Source organism: Condylura cristata, unplaced genomic scaffold, assembly GCF_000260355.1.
Source record: "Condylura cristata isolate star-nosed mole 26May11 unplaced genomic scaffold, ConCri1.0 scaffold00015, whole genome shotgun sequence".
NCBI lineage: Eukaryota > Metazoa > Chordata > Mammalia > Eulipotyphla > Talpidae > Condylura > Condylura cristata.
In genome coordinates this window covers 27,380,624-27,399,169 of record NW_004567116.1, presented here as the reverse complement: position 1 = coordinate 27,399,169, position 18,546 = coordinate 27,380,624, and the positions used below count along the sequence as shown (strand labels likewise).

Below are 18,546 nucleotides of genomic sequence, written 5' to 3'. Positions count from 1 at the left end.
CATACATTGTGTACAGTGTATGAATGCTGTACTATCCCATTTTTTAATTTATACGTACACATAAATTCATATTTACCTATTTTAAACATGGCTCAGTTCTATATAAATGGCTTTGTATATTTGTGAAATTATATTTTTAAAAATTAACAATATTTGCTGAACACTTTCATATACCATTACTCAAAAATGACTACTTATGGTTTGTTCTTCGGTTTTGGCACCAAAAGTAATTAAACAAATGAAATATGATAAAAAACACTTTAGCATTATATATAAGATATAATATATAATTTTGGACATAATCATACACATATAAGTATGTGTACATGCATACTTTAATGTGTGTACACATTAGAATATGTGTATACCTATATAATACATGATGGTACTTTAACTCAAGCATTAAAGTGTGTATTTCCTGCAAACAAAGATTTACATAATTGCAGAACGATGCACACAACACTGTTCTCCAATCTCTAGACTTGATTGAACATTTTGTTCATTTTCCCAGTAATATCCTTTGTACAAAAGGAAAATCTAGGATTGTACATTGAATTTAGTTGTAATGTCTTTTTTGTCTCCTGTAATATGAAATAATATCTTCCAGCATTGATATTCTAAGAATGGAAACCTGCTGTTTGCTTATGATTCCTGATTCTTGCTTTAGGTAAAACTACCACCAAGTGATCTTTGTGCATTATGTCAGGAAGCACACACTGCTGGTTATTCCCATAACCGGCCATGTTAACTCTGATGTTTGGCTATAAGCTAGTGCCTACCAGGTTTTTCCACTGTAATATTACCCTTTTAGCTTTTGTAATTTAAGAACTATCTTGTTGATTCATCATACTGCTAATCAGAAGTCAATGTAAAAAAGAATTACTTAACATTACGTTAAAATCATTTCCACATACTGCAGGTAAGTACTCTATTAGTAGCGAGGGAGGTGCTTAACTTTTCTCAGGTTTAAACATTTAGGCTATCTCTGGTCTTTCACTGTTATTTTATTTTATTAAAGATTTATTTATTTATGCATATAGAACTGGGGTAACACCAGAGGTGAGGGGCGGTGAGAGGATTCACCAGAGATAGAGTGGGGAGCAGAAAAGGCAGATCCATGAAGTACACTGCTCAGGGGAACTGGGGGGAGACAGGAGAGGTCTGCCGCACCATGTGGGTCACCCTCTGGGCTGAGGATTGAACTTGCACTGAAGTAGCTGAGGCCAGCTTTGCAGTGCTATGCTTCAACCCATTACACCACCAGGGAGTTCCCCTTTTACTGTTACTTTAAAACTAAAGTGCTGCTCTTCATTTTTATATAAACACATTTTTACGTCTTTAGGGTGATTTTATAGGATAGATTCTCAATGTAGCATTACCAGGATCAGGGAATGTTTTCAAGGTTGTTGATATACTTTGTAAAGTGTTTTCCAGTGAAATGGTAGTGGTTTTTTTGTTTTTGTTTTTTTTTTTAATTTTCTGGGGAATATTCTTTGAGACTGTGTAAATGTATCATTATTTACTAGTTTTTATATTCACTGATGATTCTAGTAAGAATCAATTGTTACTGGTGATTTTCTAATAATTTTTTTCTATATTTATTACATATATATAGAAAATATATATATTACATATATATTTCCTACATAAGGAAAGCTATCCCTTCCCCCTACTCTATCTGTTTATATCAGTATATTCTCACAGCTTCTGATTTTATTCAATAATCTTGAATTCTTACTATTGTTATTTATTTTAATGCTCATATTGTTTATGTAGTGGGAATTTCTTTAAACTGGCTTTTGCGTCTCTCTAATATGTCCCTATAATTCTTTGAGGAATTTTTTACTTTTTAGCATAGCAAGATGTTTCAGGCTCATCTTGTTCTTGGGGATCAACCATGTTTTTGAAGGAACCTGGTTCTTTTAGCAGAGACTGGGCACAAATGTGCTTCTTGCTAATGAAGTATCATTGCTGCTAGATTTGTGAGATAACAGAGTTGAGGAATTAAAATAAAACATATGTACACACATATTTATGTTCTACGTATCTTGCACATATACACAAACATGTACATCCACACACATAGACCTATAAATATATTCATTTATTTTTATATATTTAAATATCACTATATTCAAATGTATGAATTATTAATGTTTTCTTAAACTTCACTGTTATATCACCAATTCCAATCAACATTTTCTCCTTTCTCTTTCCATATTTCATACAAAAGGTGGTACAATAATATTCTACTTATTTGCTCAATTCTAGGATGTACAAAGGGCTTAAGAATTGCTAATCCATGCCTCTGAAAATTAAAAGCTTAATATTTGTTTAAATTTTTATTTTAAGCTGAGGGTATATTGTTCAAATACTGTGATCAAAAATTTCTTGAGTTAGCTTCTCCCACTCCAGTTTCTGCTTTGGTTTATACTTGCTTGGTTTGTATTTAGTTGGTGGGTTTCCTGTTCTTACAGATATTATTTTTTTCTTTTTGTAAAGTATATGAACCAAAAATAAAATTTTTCCAAAGGTGTATCTTCAGGAAAGTATCATTTTCTTTCCCACATTCTTTGTCCTTTTCACCTCTCTTCTTGTAACCAAACTTACAAGTCCTTTTAGTCTTCCGTTTTGTTCAGATGAGTGCATAAATACATATTATCCCCTTCTTTTTTATCTCAAAGTTTAATACACTAGATATTCTTTTGTACTTTGCTTATCACAGAACTTTAAAACTGAATCAGACCTTCCTATTGCATTTCTAAGATTATTTTTTCCCCTTTCAGACATTAGATCAGCAGCAGTTATTCACAGAGGAAGAGCTAAAAGAATATGAAAATCTTATCTCTTTACAAGAAAATGAGCTAAAGAGAAAGGCAGACGAGCTTCAGAAACAAAAGGAACAGTTACAACGTGAGCATGACCAACTTCAAGCTCAGAAACTGGAATATCACCAGGTGGGGTTTTGTAGGATTATGGCCTTAAAAAGGACCTTAGGCACTTTGCTAAAAGCCTGTGTTTTTGGAATAGATTAGTTCAATATACTAGAAGCTAGCATATTTTAAAATTTTACTATTTTAGGACTGCTTTGTTAGTCTAAATTTTAGAGCTGGAATATCTCATTTTGGAAAATAGTTTCGTTAGTTTGTTATGCTTTGTCAAAAGTTCTAGATCAGAGAAAATAAAATAAAACTTAGTTTTAAGGCATTCTTTTCCATTCATTAGGCTGTACAGCAAATGGAACAAAAAAAATTACAACAGGGAACTCCTCCATCAGGGCCAAGTGAAGAACTGAAATTTCAGCCACGTATGTAATTTTGTTTGTTTAAAGAAATATACAACTGAGTAAATTTAAATTTTACTTATTATAAATGTAATTTTAAATCATTATTTGTAGTTATCTATGTTACTTTCTATATATCTGTGCAAATAGAATACTTGTATCACAGAAAACTGAAGTCTTTACTATTTTTATGTATCAGCGCATTTGAAAAGCTATATAATTTGATAGTTGTATTCATGATGACATGATTTATTTCAACTTTTTTCATAATTATTTCTAATCAGTTATTGATATTATCAGAAAACATGATTTTAATTGTAACCTATGATTAGCTAAGTGTAATTAGAAAACAAATATCCAATATAGCTAATATATAAAAGAAAGTTCAGAATGAAAGATACTTCTAAATTGAAAGCATTTTTTTAACAGATACTTAAAATTTGAAGCCTACAAGAACTTGGAAGAAAACTGCTACCAACATCTGTTTCGTCTTTTTACCTCTTTCCTTTTTCTCTGATCAATAAATATTTTAAAGCATATATGGAATAAAGGAAGATACTTTTAAAATGAGAACACATTTTTGGACACAGATATGTAAGGATTGACGTTCTACAAGAATGAGGAAGACAAACTCAATTTCACACTTCCTTCCTTTTTTCTTTGTTTACCACTAGTGATTTAATTAAATGGGCTTATGCCATAATTTAATGAAACTATCAGTGAGATGTTGAAGCTATTGAAGCGAGATGCTGTCATAGCTTTTAAAACAAATTGCTCTCACTCATAAAAATAGATATTGTTTTATGGACACTTAACATCCCCCCTTTCAATGAAAGTCATTGATATTAATAGTTCTCCTAAGAAGGTCATTATATTCCCAGTGTTTTGGGTAACTTTTTTTTTCTTTAACTTTCTGCAAACTTACTTAGTAGAAATTCTTCCACTGAACTGTTTTTGCTGCCACTTCATTTCATTTTCCATTTATAATTATATTATTCAAAATCAGGCTCTTCTGAGTGTAACAAAAAAACCAAAGACACCAATGGTTTATGCCACTGTTTAAAGATTTTTTTTCCCTTTTACATAAACAAATCTGGAAGGAGGTGGGGCCCCAGATCCTGTCTTTATGCCATGCTATTTATCCCCAGTTCATGGTTTTTATCCCCAGTTCAGTGTCCAAGGTTGCCATTTAGACAACACAGGAAGGCAAGAAAAGAACCTTTTCTCCAGTGGAATGAGCTTCCTTAGGGCAGTTTTCAGGAGAATCAGACTGCATTTGAATGTATATCTCACTGGCCAGAACTATGAAGTCATGTGACCATTTAGCTGCTAGAGAAGCTGAGAAATTCACCTTGCAATTTCTTTTACTAAAGAAGAAAGGGAAGAGGGAGAGTTTGGTGGGCAGCTTTCAGTTTTAACCGAAACAGCCTTGTTGGCTACTTAAAATATCTATGTTCATTGTTCTGAAACAGAAAAACTCACTTCCCCTACCATGAAGGAAAACCACTCAAATCCGATCCATAATTGCATAGAGCTCTAAGAACATGTATAACGGTTACTCCACTCCATCCAGCTCTAGGAAGTGGCTCCTTTTGTTTTAGCCACCTACAAACCAAAAGGCAAGTTGTTAGCCCCATGAATTGCCAAACACACGCATAATGGTGTGCCAGGTGCAGAGGAATGGCAATAAAATCAACATGTTAAAAAAGGGAAAATAGGACTCAGCAGTCACTGGTTCATAGCAATTAAAAAAAATACTGCTTAGCAAAAACAGCCTGATCTCTCTGCTGTCAATAAATATATTCCGTGGTTTACCCATCATGCATCCCCTGTTTTACCTTTTTGGGAGCAACTCCCTGAGGGTCCTGGATTTTGCCCTTAAGAAAGTTCTTACTGTGCATTGAGGCATGTGAAAGTAAACCCTTCCTGGAGGCTGTGTGGCCTTACGAATGCCCTTCCTGTTATTGCATGAGATTGTTGTAGATAGTGACAGGCTTTTTGCAGGCCGGGTTTGGGAATTTATTTTCATTTCCTTTTGATTTTTGGCAAACAGTTCCCTACAAGAGTAATAAGTTGCTGGTCTGTTTTCTTTAATTATTACCAAGAGTAACCAGAGTCAAAGATCTTGTTAAGACAGTTTTTAACATGAACCTAATCTTTTGTTTGCTGACCTCTGTACTCTGTACTCCCCTTGGGTCTTATCCGAATGGTACTCTGGACTATTTTAAACATAGATTTGGCTATGGCAACCGTTTTAATCTGAACTTTTTCCTTAGCATGACTCCCATTACTTGAAAGTAGGTGCTTGAAAAAGGCCTATCAGCTTCTGTAGAGCCTTTAAAACTTTCAGTTTGGAGTATTTCAGTAGTTGAAATTTTCATTTCATCAAGGCCCCAGACTTGGAGTTCAATCAATGTTTTACAGACAAAGAACAATTCCCTCAGCAAATTAAATTCCTTTGCATCTCTGCAGACCTGTTTCTCTGAGTCATATTTCCCTTGTAAGATTGGAAGAGACAAGAGCCAGACAGCATTCTGCTAGCATGCTAAAGTTCTACCATCACTTTTTCTGATAGCTTAACCTCCTTTGTCATGAGTCTTATTGCCCAAAGCTCTACCTTCTCAATTAAGTCAAGCCCATATTTAAGATATTTTACCCACTGCACTTTATTTGTAGATACCAAATTCTGTATAGGTCAAGATTATCGGTTGTAGGTAATGGGATCTTCCTAACTGGCTTTTAAATGGAATGAAGTTGATGAAGGGGTATAGTAATAGTTAGCTTGCAGAATATTTGGTAGGGCTGAAGAAACAGAACCTCAGCTGAGCTTCCAGGAACTATATCAAAAGCGTGCTAGGACAAAGAAGCTGATGCTTTTGGAACAATCAAGAAGCTACCTGTTGGATCAGGAAGTCTCCTGCTGGATTAAGCAGCTGTGAATAACTCCCAGCTTCAGAAATATACCAACTCTGCTGTGCATGGTATCAGCAAAAAATGGATACCTCATGTTCTGACTCTCTCCTTTGACTCAAGTCTGAGCAGAAATCTCAAGTAAGTGCACCTGACTGATTGGGCCAATCATATTTGGCCCTCTAGCTGCAAAGGGGGCTAGGAAAGTTAATGATGTTTAACTTTCCCATCTCTGCAGTACAGAAATGCATGTTAGAGGTTGCTGAGTGAATCAATCCAATGCAACACCTTGTAATCTTACATTATTTTCCTTAATATTAGTATATCTTAAAATTCTTGGTCCCCATTTTACAAAATGTTAAATAAGTATTGTATATTTCAGTTTTTTAACTTTAAATCATGAATCCCCAAATTAAATGTAGCAATCTAGAAAAGTTCTGTTTTTATGCAGTATTAAAAAAAACAAAAATCACACAAGAGCATAGTAATATTTTTCTTCAAAAGTGGAGAACTCCCATCTCTGTTGGCAAGTTAGAGGAAACAATTAAAAAATGATCTGGGACCTCTCTTTGTTGCTGATTCTATCTGTAGCCAGAAACTGTGGTAAGATAGGCATTCTCTCCTAAGTTGATGGAATGGGTTAAATCAGGAAATAATTGGAGGAGAATGTAGAGCAAATTCTTAAGATGCTTTTGTTGTGACTGGAGTAAATTAGTGACTGGATATTAATGTAGATAGACTTCACAGTTTCTAGCATATTGTTTTAATTTATGTGACTTAAAGAAGAATGGTTAGTATTTATAGATTTAGGGAATTCTAGTTCTTATTAGGATTGGCATTTATGAAGAACATGAACCTATGGAGTTCCTAAAAGTGTTCTTTCCACCTCTGTTAGAGAGTATTGGTTCTGTGTTTAACTTATAGCACTCTTCTTTATACTTCTTTAGATATTAAGTAGCCTTTGGATTAGCTAACTTAGGATGTGGAATAATAATTTAGAACTTTCATGAAACATGACAATTTTGCAGTTTACCTAGGTATACATAATTAAAATTATATTTTAAAGGATGATAGCCCTCAAAATACTTCTCGCTAAAGAAAATTAAAATAAAATTTAGAAATAATGTGAAAAGTCCTTTTGAGATATGATTATACTTTTTTCTAACCAAAGTTTACAACTGCATTATTTTCTATGCTAACTGAATAATTTGTAATACTGTTAGTTTAAATGCAGTCTTGTTTTTCAAGTGATGAAAAATACAAAGAAAATTTTACTGCTTTGAGATAATGTGACTTTTAAGAAAGCCTAGCTAATAAAAGTGAAACCCGTTTTCTTTAGGGAGAAATTCTGACAAGTCTTGTTGAGGTTAGTACCTAAAATTTAATGTTTGTTTTATAGCTGTGCAGTGCAATCAAGAAGAAAATGGAAAAGAGCCAAGTTGGGCGATGAGCTTCATTTTCATGCAAGATTTTCATCCCTTGAAGAACCTGCTGGAGAAGTCAACCTTCTCTCAACCACTGGTGCCTCAACTTCACACTTTCCAAGTTCATTTGTCTCTGTTGGAGTCAGGAAGCTAAGGAGTTTAAAGTGAAATGCAAAGCTTCCTTCTTTGTTCCTTGTGGGTGACATAATAGGAAGACTACAGTGGCAGCTTGCTTTCAAGATGTGAGGTTTCTACCTACTTTGAGATTTTTTTTAATGAATAATTAGCTATGAATTAGCAACTATTTCTTATAGAATCCAAGAACTGAGCCAGAACAAGCAGCAGCAGCAAGTGGGAAAGATACCAAATTGAAAATTTATGTTCTTGTCACTAGCACTACCTAACCGTTTTACTGACACAAAAGTATAGCAAAACCCAACTAGTGAAACCTTTGATTTGAATTTAGAAATTGAGGTTTTGTTGTTGCTTTCAAATTTCCCTGTAGTAGTATGTAGGGGGAAACTCATTCCATGTTTACAGATGTCTACTATTTTGCTGTAGAGCTTTTTGTTTACATATTAACTAATGTCAGTCACATTCCTGATGAATCACTGAGCCTACCTGGGTGTTAGCCAGCCCCTGACAGTGCATTTTTTCCTTACACATGCACCATCTAGTTGCCTTCCAATCTCGGCATGCCTGTAAACTAGTATGTTGTTTAAAATTTGATACAATCTATTCTGCTGTGGAAATTTTCTTATGTCCTTCCAGTTTTATCCTTAGTAATAGATACAGTATAGAAAAGTCCCAAGACGTTCCTAGATTATGAACATAGAGCTCACAGCTTAAATGTTAAAATCTATAACATTACAATTCTTGTAATTTTGCCACTCCCTGGAATTTAAAAATGAATGATCAAGATTTGCTACCTGATTTTTAGTAATGATTTTATTTAGTTATGCAAATAAGCACTGGGGTACAAGCCAGAGGTGCAGGGGGTAGGAGGAGAGAGTGGGGAGCAGAACAGGCAGATCTACTGAAATACACTGCCAAGGGGAGCAGTGGGCGGGTCAGGAGAGGTCTGTCATGCCAAGTGGGTCACCTCCCTGGCTGGGGGTTGAACTCATGCTGCAGTGGTTTCAGATAGGTTCATAGTGCTGTGCTTTAACTCGTTGTGCTACCAGGGAGGGTCCTGCTACCTGATTTTAAAGTTAAAACTTGTCTAAGTGCTTTGAAAGTAGAGAGAAAAAAAAAATCAACCCCATCTAGTTATTTTTGCTGTCTCCTATGAATTGTACTAGAATGTTACTTTTGTTCAATTTTAGTTCTTTTTTTATTATTTCTTTTAAGACTTATTTTATTTATTTATGCATACAAGAACTGGGCTATAGGCCAGAGGTCTAGGATGTGAAAGGATTCACCAGAGTGGGAAGCAGAACAGGTGGACTGACCGAAACACACTGCTGAGGGGAGTGACGGGCAAGACAGGAGAGGTCTGCTGTGCCATAGGGTCAGCTGGCTCCTTGGCTGGGGATCAGACTCATGCTGCAGTGCCTGGCAGTGTCTGGTGCTAGCTTTATGTTTGTTTCTTTTTTCAAGGAAATTATTATTATTACTAAAGGGAATTATTTCTTTTTAAAACCATGTTGGGGAAAAAAGAGGGGGTGATGGGATAGTGTAGTGGTGCTGCAGCTTTGGTGGAGCAAATACATGCTGAGGTGTGACGTTCTACACCCCAATGATACAGTTATGTAAACAATATGGCAGGAACACAAATCAATAGAATTTGATTAAACATTAGTTGCCATGCCTCTTAATGTTTTAAACACTTTCCTGGTAGTGTCAAAGCATGTTTGTCAACACAGCAACTTAAAGCTCTAATCCCCTTTGTGTAGTAATTCCTTCTCATTCTATAGCACTGAGTAATGTATCTTAGAATTTGTCTCTTAATTTTTTTTTTCTGACTAAGTCTCAGTTCTAGCCCTGTATACTTTTCTTGGTTCTTTTGATGAATAAGTATTTTCTTTTTCTTTTTTTGGAAAGATTTATTTACTTGTGCATACAGAGCTGAGGTACAGGCCACAGGTGCAGGGGTGGTGAGAGGCTTCACCAGAGACAGAGCGGGGAGTAGAACAGGCAGATCGACAAAGTACACTGCTGAGGGGAGCAGAGGGCAGGTCAGGAGAGGTCTACCGAGTCATGTGGATCACATCAGGGGCAGGGATTGAACACATGCTGAAGTGGCTTTAGCTTTCTTAGTGCTGTGCTTTAACCTGCTGCACCACCAGGGAGGGCCCTGAAAAGTATTTCCACTCTCTGACATCCACAGTATGTTTCATGGAGATTCAAGGTTGATCTTGGACAAAGAAAACCATATTGGAGAAAAGTCAGTTTTTCTCAAGCTAGTTAGGCAAGCAGCTCATCATATCTAGAGTGGTTTCTGAATTCTTTTATCTCTGAAAAAAAGTCCTAACTGAGGGGGAGACCCTATCTCCACTCCTCTGAGAGAGTGAACCAGCTTGTGGTGGGGATGTGGAGCTTCAGCCTGGGATGAATGGCCCTTGTTCAATTCCTTAGCTTTTTGGCACCTTCTTTAAATAATATTACTCTAAAAAATTTTTTTGTACATCCCAGCAGACATTTTTAATATCATACAGTTACTAATAAAGGGAAACAAAACAATGGGGGGTAGGTGGGCAATGAAAGACCAGGAAATGATTTAAGTAATCTCTGACTAGAAGAGAATTAGCATCATTTATTGTATCTTCACTCCTTTTGCCTGGATAATCTGAGTTTTAAGTTTGTCTCCCATTTTCCTGCTTTAAAAAAAAAAAAATGGGCTTTTCCACTACTGTTTTCCTAATGCACTTCCCTCCCCACTGGAGAAGGCTTAGCTGGACAAGAATGACATATTGTCAGCCATCCATAGCCAGCGCCTTCATGAGCTTATTATCAGGACTTTCAAAGTTAATTCTCTTCTCCCTTCAAAATCCCAAACTTTTCTCTAAGGCAGTCTGTGGTGTTACTAATTTAACACCATTTAAATTTAATTTAATTTTAATTTATTAAAACAGGATAATTGTTCAAAAGATGTATAGAAAAAGTAGAAGCTAACTATTTTAAGGCCCAGATTTAAATCCAGTTAATATCCAGAGTGACAGTTTCCTTCCGTGATAGCCCTGGTGACTTTCAGGTTATTCTATGTGTACCTCTCTATCCAATGTGAGGGTCTAGGAAAGTTCTTCAGGTGTAGTACTGAAGTCAGAGTCCCTTTTCATCCAACGGTTTTCTTTCTCTAAAGTTGTTAATCTGTGGTCTGTTTGCACACGCAAAAGTCATAGCTCTTGCAACTTTCCAGCACTATCTATGTACCAGTTTATACAGTCTCAAATTGAAAGATCATATTTTTGGAAGGAATATGGTGATTTATATGTTAACTTGTGCCTAAAATAGGACTCAAGACAAGCCCATTAGTTATTCCACATCTTCAGAAAAAATTATCTTCTGGAATTAAAACATGATTACTTTCTTTTTCATCAAGAAAACCAGTGCTATATGATCCATATTTTATCAATATGTTTTGTGTTTTAGAAACCATTTAATAGTGATGATATATACATTCTATTTTAAAGTTAGAGTTTTAAAGTCCTTTTATTTTGTTATTACTAATGGGGGGATTTTGAAAGTTTTTCAGTTTAAAGGTTGAATTAAAAAATGTAACCTTTTATAAACTGTGACCAAAAAAACTGTTAATTTTAAACTTTGGAAAGAAATTTTATTAGTCTAATGTATACTTGGATTTAATTCTTCTTTGCTTATTTATAGATATTTGAGGTCATTTTAAAATCACATATAATTGGATTTTGATTCGATAATCAGGAAGACACAGAGACTTTTTACAAGTTTGTTATATTTGAATTTGTTTTTAATAATATGTTGTAAAAATTCCCAGTGCAATATTTGTTGGAAAATATTATTCTACTTATCATTTGTATAGTTCACTTTAATGATATTAAATTGAAAAATCAGAAAAAATATATTTGTTGTAATTTTCTGGGGGGGGGGAGACAAACCTGACAATTCTGAGAGAATGGATTGTTTGAGGAACACTAATGTTTTAAAATCTTAGAACCTCAGGGTCTTATCATCTGCCAATGAAGGACTCCTCCAGCAATTCCTAATAGACTTTATATCCAGTCCCCACGTCTAGCGATAACATTAAAGTAGAAATCACAGTGGTTTCCAGGCTTGTCTACATATTGGTATCACTGAAGAACTTCAAAAAACACTGAATCTTGGGTCCCATCTCAGAAATTGTGATTTCATTCTTTTGGAATTTGGTTTGGGCTTTAGAAATCTAAAAGATTTCTAGGTTATTCTAATGTGCAGGCTAGTTTGGAGAGTGCTGGTAAACCATATGAAAACGTCATTTTTTTTTCCACTATTGCTCTAGGGAGGGAACCTCACTGATGTTATAAATGGTTCTGTAAACATTTAAAAAGAAGATTTACTTATTTATGCTTACAAGAACTAGGGTACATGCCACAGCAGGGACCACAGAGCTAAGCTTTATCATGAAAGATGCTGGTCCAAGTCTGGGACCTACCTCTTACTACCTGTGAGATGTCAGCAAGCTAATACCATTTTTGATGCTGTTTCCTCCTGTGCAAACTTGAGAACAGGACCAACCTCAGCACAGGACCACACTGAAATGAGGAACTTCCTTCCCCTTCTCCTGATTCCTGGAGGAGAGCCTAGCTTGGGCTGCTTTGTCCACTCTCACATGATATCAGTGCTGTCTACAAAGAATATCAGGAACAATTGTCACGGAAATCCCTCCAGCGCTAAGTTGAACTCAGGGGCAGTTCCTCTTCCAGTTTAGAGGCCAGTGCCCGAGCAGGAGGGAGCACTATCATTGGGCAAACATATCCAAGTCAATGAAGGCGTGGATGGCTTGCTCCCTCCTTACCTGGAACTTCCCAGCTTCTCCCTGAGGGAGTTTCTGAAAGGAAAGCCTAAGACTAGAGGCCCTGATTTTTGGGGTCAAGTAGGTCTTCTTTGTGGCCAGCAGGTGGCGCTGAAGACTCAGTCTTGCCTGTTTACTGTCCCCAGCTGCTTAAAGCTTGTAAAGGGACAGAGGAAGGTTAACTCTAGAAGGTTATTCGAGGCACTTCTCATTAATTAGTCTGCTTTAAGGACAGACACTCCCTTGACTTAAAGGACAGCCATGCTGGGTCCCAAGAACTGCTCCCAGAACCCTGGGCTGCTTATCTCTTTTTCCTCTAAACCAGAAGTAGGCCAGCTCATAAGGAAGAGAACAACAGCAATAACCCTGGCTTGGGTCACAGAACATTTATTCATTCCTCATTCATTCATTCATTCATTCATTCATTCATTCATTCACTCACTCACTCATTCATTCACTTACTCATTCAGCACTTGGTGCCAGGCACATATGACTGGACACAGCCTCTGACCCTAAGGAGCTGTGGACTTGGGAGACCGACCCAGGAACATTGGTAAAAGTAGAATGCCCACAAACACAGAGAAAGGGAAGGGACCATTTCTTTCGAGAAGAATCAGGGAAGACTTCAAGAAAGCGTCATTTAGCCTGGACTTAAGTGGATTTCAACAAAGATGAGGTCTGGGGAGTCCAGGCAAGGGGAATAACATAAGCAAAAGCCTAGAGGCAGGAAGGTCAATGATGCAAAGAGGCAGTGAGGCAGCCAGGGGGTACAGTGGAGGCAGGGAGAGTGGCAAGAGAACAATGAACTGGAAGACTGAAAAGCCTGAAATGACTGGTTGCAGGGTTTAGTTTCAATTAGTGGTGACGGAAACAACTGAAGGCACTTGACATGGGAGGGAATGATTACAACCCTTCTAGTAAGACTACTGTGGTGATTCCATAGCAGATGGACTTCAGGGAGGAGAGAGGGGGACAGAAGACCAGATAATAGGTGTTGCAAAGCCCCTGTCATCAGGACCTGAGCATCGGGGTAGGAAACATGACCAGGCAAAGAAAGGCATCCCTGGGGAAATACAACAGCATCTTCTCTCATATCATTCATTTGATCAGTTGTCTCATCATGTCTGATTCAACAGCAATCACAATAGTTAATATTTATTGAGCACTTATCATGTATCAGGCACTTAAGCATTTTACATGTTTTCCAGGTACTCCCACGACAATTCTATGAGGTAGGTGCTATGAATATCCCCATTTTATATAGATGAGGCAACTGAGGCACAGAGAGACCTTAGAGTAGAACCAGAATTTGAACTCAGGCAGTTGGCATGAGAGCTTACATGCCACCAATACACAAATGCATAGGACTTCCCTTCCTCTCTCCCTGAGCATCCCAGCCTTCCAGCAGATCTCTGGGAATGAAGGCAGGCCCAGGCTGTAAGCCCTGGTGGGCGTCCGAAGAGTGAGATGTCCAGAGACCGGCAGGGTTGGACTATCTGACACAGAAAGGGAAAATTTTCCTGAATTGGGCAGAGGACCAACCCCAAACTCCTTTCCTGGCCTCCCTGCTACGGCCCAGGGCACCTTTGGGTCCTGCTCTCACTGTTCACCAGCACCCTCCCTGTCTCCCCCAGCAAGAACAGCCCAGAGGTTAGGTCACGAAGGGGGCTTTATTGACAACAGAGAAGGCAGAATTCTGGGCAAGTACACATAGCACTGCTCCAAGAGTCCAGGCCTGGGGTCGTCTGTCAGGACAAAGGGCCTCTACCTCAGGGACCTCAGTCACCCCCATCTGAACTTTCCAAGGTCCCTTCTAGAAACCCAATGATCTTCCAGGACAGCCCTCTGGGCAGAGTGAGTGGCAGCCACTGGTGAGGAGCTGTGGTGGGCCCAGGATCCCCTTTCCTAAGCCTCTTTCTGCTTGGCATGCCAGTGTCTGCCCCAGCACACCCCAGACACCGGCGGACAGCTTGGAACAGGCAGTTACAGCAGCCACAGTCCACGAAGCCCTCACCCCGAAGCTTTGGTATCGGGGAAAGTGTCAGGGCCCCGACACAGGGCCCATCCCCACTTTCCTGTGGTTGAGCAGTGTCCAGTCAAGCTGAGTCTCCTCACGCCATTCCATCCTGGCCTGAGCCTGCCTTCGGAGGGTAGCCCTTCCAGCCTCAGCCTGTTCCTGTGGGTGCCACACCTCCAATTTTCCAGTTGAAATGTGCGCCCTCACTGACGGCTCTCCCCAGATGGCTGGACAGCCATTTAGCCCATCACTTTTTCTGATAGCAAGGTGCTCTGGGGCATGATCTCAGGCATCTCTTCAGGCCACGGAAATATAGCAGCAAGCCACCACTCTGAGGACTGTTCTTCCCCAGCCACCTGTCCAGCCTCTGCCGACTGATTACAGAGGCCCGGGAGGAGCTGGAGACCCAGCTTCAGAGCCGGACACCTTCCTCTAGCCTGGGAAAGCAGGAGAGGGATGAGCCAGTTCTGCTGGGATTGGGAGGAGCAGGGACAAAAATAACCCAGAACAGGCTCCTGTTGAGGACAGAAATAGCGTAGTGACAAGTGCCTTGTAACACCCTGGGCGAGCAGTAGTGGGGGAGACTGGGCTGAGGAGGCCCAGCCTCACACCAGGGCCTGGCCTGGCTAAGGGGCCCACAGAAGGTTCACTCTACATACCGTACCACACTGCCCATGTGCATACATGCAGAGGAGGGGGCAAGACTGTGGCTCAGGACAGGGACTCTGGAGAGATGCTAAACTTGGGCCTGGCTTTGGCTACGGCCACACTGCGCTTGCGCAGGGGGCCGCGAGCTGAAGCCAGGGTCAGGGCATCCAGCAGGCTGCGGTCCTCATCAAGTTGGCGGGCGGTGCAAAGTGGTGTGGGCACTTTGACGGTGTTGCCAAACTTGGAGTAGTCCACGGAATAGCGGCCGTCCTCCTCTGCCACAATGGGTACAAAGCGCTGGCCCCATAGGATCTCATCTGCCAGATAGGATGTTCGGGCTTGGGTGGTGATGCCCGTGGTTTCCACCACACCTTCCAGGATGACGATGATCTCCAGGTCCTGATGATGGTGCAGGTCGCTGGGTGCCAAGTCATAGAGCGGGCTGTTGGCATCAATGACGTGGTAGATGATGAGAGGTGCCACCAGGAAGATGCTGTTGCCGCCCACGCCATTTTCCATGGGAATGTCCACCTGGTGAAGGGGCACCACCTCGCCCTCGGGGCTGGTGGTCTTGCGCACCACTTGCATGTGGATGGTGGCGCTGATGATCATGCTCTTGCGGAGGTCTCCCACCCGGAGCATAAAGCAGAGGCGGCCATGGCGCAAGGTGATGACTGCGTGCTTGCTGAAGATGAGCGTCTCCGCCCGCCGGTGGGCCTGCGCAGTCTTCATGAAGATGCAGCCCAGCATGATGGCGTTGATCATGAGTCCCACGATGTTCTGCACAATGAGGATCAGGATGGCCAGTGGACACTCCTCAGTCACCATGCGCCCACCGAAACCAATGGTCACCTGGACCTCAATGGAGAAAAGGAAGGCAGAAGAAAAAGAGTGGATGTTGGTGACGCAGGCCACCTCCGCGCCCTCGTTGGAGGCCAGGTCTCCGTGGGCGAAGGCGATGAGCCACCAGACCATGGCGAAGAGCAGCCAGCTGCACAGGAAGGACATGGTGAAGATAAGCAGCGTGTGAGGCCATTTGAGGTCCACCAGCGTGGTGAACACGTCCTGCAGGAAGCGGCCCTGTTCCCGGATGTTCTTGTGCGCGACGTTGCAGTTACCGTTCTTGGACACAAAGCGGGCTCTCCGCTCACGGGCGCGATATCGGGGTTCGGCAGGGTCCTCTGCCAGCCGCGTTAGCACATACTCCTCGGGAATGATGCCCTTTCGGGACAGCATGGCTCCAGCGACCAGCAGGGAGAGGCTTCCCCCATGGGGGGCACCCCTCCCTGAACCTAGAGACTCACTGTGGGGTCCCTCCCTGGACACCCTTCTACTCTGGTACCACTCTCAGTCTGTGCTGGTCTCACTTCTCAGATGCCTCCCAACCATCCTCACCTCCCGGCCTGGCCCTTGCTCAGATCTTTATGCCTGCCTCACACCTGGGCCCATCTGTCCATGCCTAGTGCGGCCCCTTCCCACCCTGCCTGTTGCCCCCCTGACCCTGGATCCCACCTCAAGTCTCCTTCACTCCTGAGCACTTGGCTTCCCCCTACGATCCCTTTACCCTACCCAGCCTTCTTTCTTAACCCACCTCTCCCATCTAGGAAGGTCACACCTCTGGATTTTACCAACTGACCACACCTCACACAACCCCCGCCTCACCCATTTCTGCCCCCCGACAGCCTTCAAGTTCCAGTTTCATATTCTGACCACCCCTTGTCTCATCTCCAAGTATGCCCCCCTCTTTCCTACCCTACACCCCTGGTAGCGCTCTGGCGGCTCTTCGGATCCCCCTCCAGCTCTGGTCCTCTCAGTCTCCAGGGTACTCTGCGCCCTCCAGCCACTCACTGCCCCACCCGGCTCAACTGCGGATCCCCTCGCCCTCGGCGCGACCTGGCGGGGCTCTCTCCGAGCGGCGGCCTCCCGGCTCCCCGCCGGCCGTACGCTCGCCAGCGCCCGACCCCGCCCGCGCGTCCCCGCGGCACCTGCTACTGCTCCTCAAGCCGCAGCCGTCGCCTCCCCGCCCCCTCCTGCCTCCGGGCGGTCCTTCTGTCCGTGCATCTGATAGTTGGTCAGCGGAGAGCGACTTGGGCTAGGTGGGGGTAGAGGATTGAGGGCGCGGGGTGGGGGTGCAGGAGTGGAGTGGGATCCGGGGCCACCAGGGGGAGCCCGACCTGTTCCAGAGCTGGAGGCGGGGCGGGCTGAGCCGCAAGCCCCGCCCGTCGTCATTCACCACCCCAGCTTTCCTTCTTAGGACTCACAGTCTGGCCTTGGGAGTTTGCCCAAACCGATGGACATAAAGAGGTTCTTGCCGCCCACGTTGTATGAAATTGGGGTGGGAAGTGAAGGGAATCGTGACTCGCTCGTGCAGCCTGGGGATCGCCTCTCGTTCCTTCCCTCTCCCCCACCCCCATCGTCCACCATCCTCCCTTAGGTGAATATCCGCCTCTCTGCGGAGCTGGGCTTTGCAGGTGCCAGGGAAAGAAGACAATGAAGGGCTGAGCCATCAGCCGGGTGACCTGGGCAGAGCAGGTAGCTGGAGGAGTTCTCAAACTACCCTTCCTCTTTGGGAAAGCCCTTAATCTCTTCTGAGTCACGGGTACTTTGGGAACCTGGTGAAAGTCAAGACTCTTTCCCTGGAGGCGGGTGAGGGAGTGTCGGGGTGGGGCTGGGGAAGTACATTAGTAGGTTTAGGAATGCTAACACTCACTACAGGGGGTGGTGGGCCCAGCAACCTGCACAGTTGCATCTTCTCAGTTATGACACTGTCCCCTCCAGTCCCACTTGGGTTTTTTTTTTTTTTAAGAATTACTTATTCATGCATACCAGAGGAGTGGTGGGTGAGAGGATTCACCAGAGACAGAGTGGGGAGCAGAAAAGGCAGATGGACGAAGTACACTGCTGAGGGGAGCAGCAGGCAGGAGGGGTCTGCCGCACTATGTGGGTCAGCTCCCTGGTGGGGGATGAACTCGTGCTGCGTGCAGTGGCTTCGAGAGCTTCATAAAGTGGTGCTTTTACCAGTTATGCCACCAGAGAGAACCCCCACTTGGTATTTTAAAGACAGCTTGAGCTACTGGCTCCTGCTTTTCTCCTCTGGGTTTCTTCTACCTGAAGTAATGGGAGGCGCCTGGATCTGATGGCTGTAGTCAGGCAGGCATAGACACTAGGGAAACCCAAACTCTGGACTCCCAAGTTGAGTGGTGTTTCTATGCAACTGTCAACTTAAGGTTGCCTTAGGGACTCCCAGCTCTTAGCTGGGAAAGTAAACATGCTAGGTCTCTGTGGTTGGGAAGTAATG

General features: G+C 42.0%; 2 protein-coding genes across 2 annotated transcripts in view; one reads left to right on the top strand and one right to left on the bottom strand.

Annotated features, from left to right (window-relative positions):
- The window catches only part of NUCB2 (nucleobindin 2), a 30,532-nt gene extending 21,915 nt beyond the window's left edge, over positions 1–8,617 (top strand). The window contains exons 12-15 of the mRNA XM_004683010.2: positions 2,787–2,957; positions 3,226–3,307; positions 3,713–6,334; positions 7,593–8,617. Of these exons, the coding sequence (XP_004683067.1) occupies positions 2,787–2,957; positions 3,226–3,307; positions 3,713–3,720 (261 nt within the window). The 3' untranslated portion in view covers positions 3,721–6,334; positions 7,593–8,617. The remainder of the gene's footprint in view (positions 1–2,786; positions 2,958–3,225; positions 3,308–3,712; positions 6,335–7,592) is intronic.
- Positions 8,618–13,793: 5,176 nt separating this feature from the next.
- KCNJ11 (potassium channel, inwardly rectifying subfamily J, member 11) lies at positions 13,794–17,365 on the bottom strand. Its single transcript, XM_012725032.1, has one exon. The coding sequence runs from the start codon at positions 16,482–16,484 to the stop codon at positions 15,312–15,314; it is 1,173 nt and encodes a 390-aa protein (XP_012580486.1). The 5' UTR covers positions 16,485–17,365; the 3' UTR covers positions 13,794–15,311.
- Positions 17,366–18,546: the final 1,181 nt, after the last annotated feature.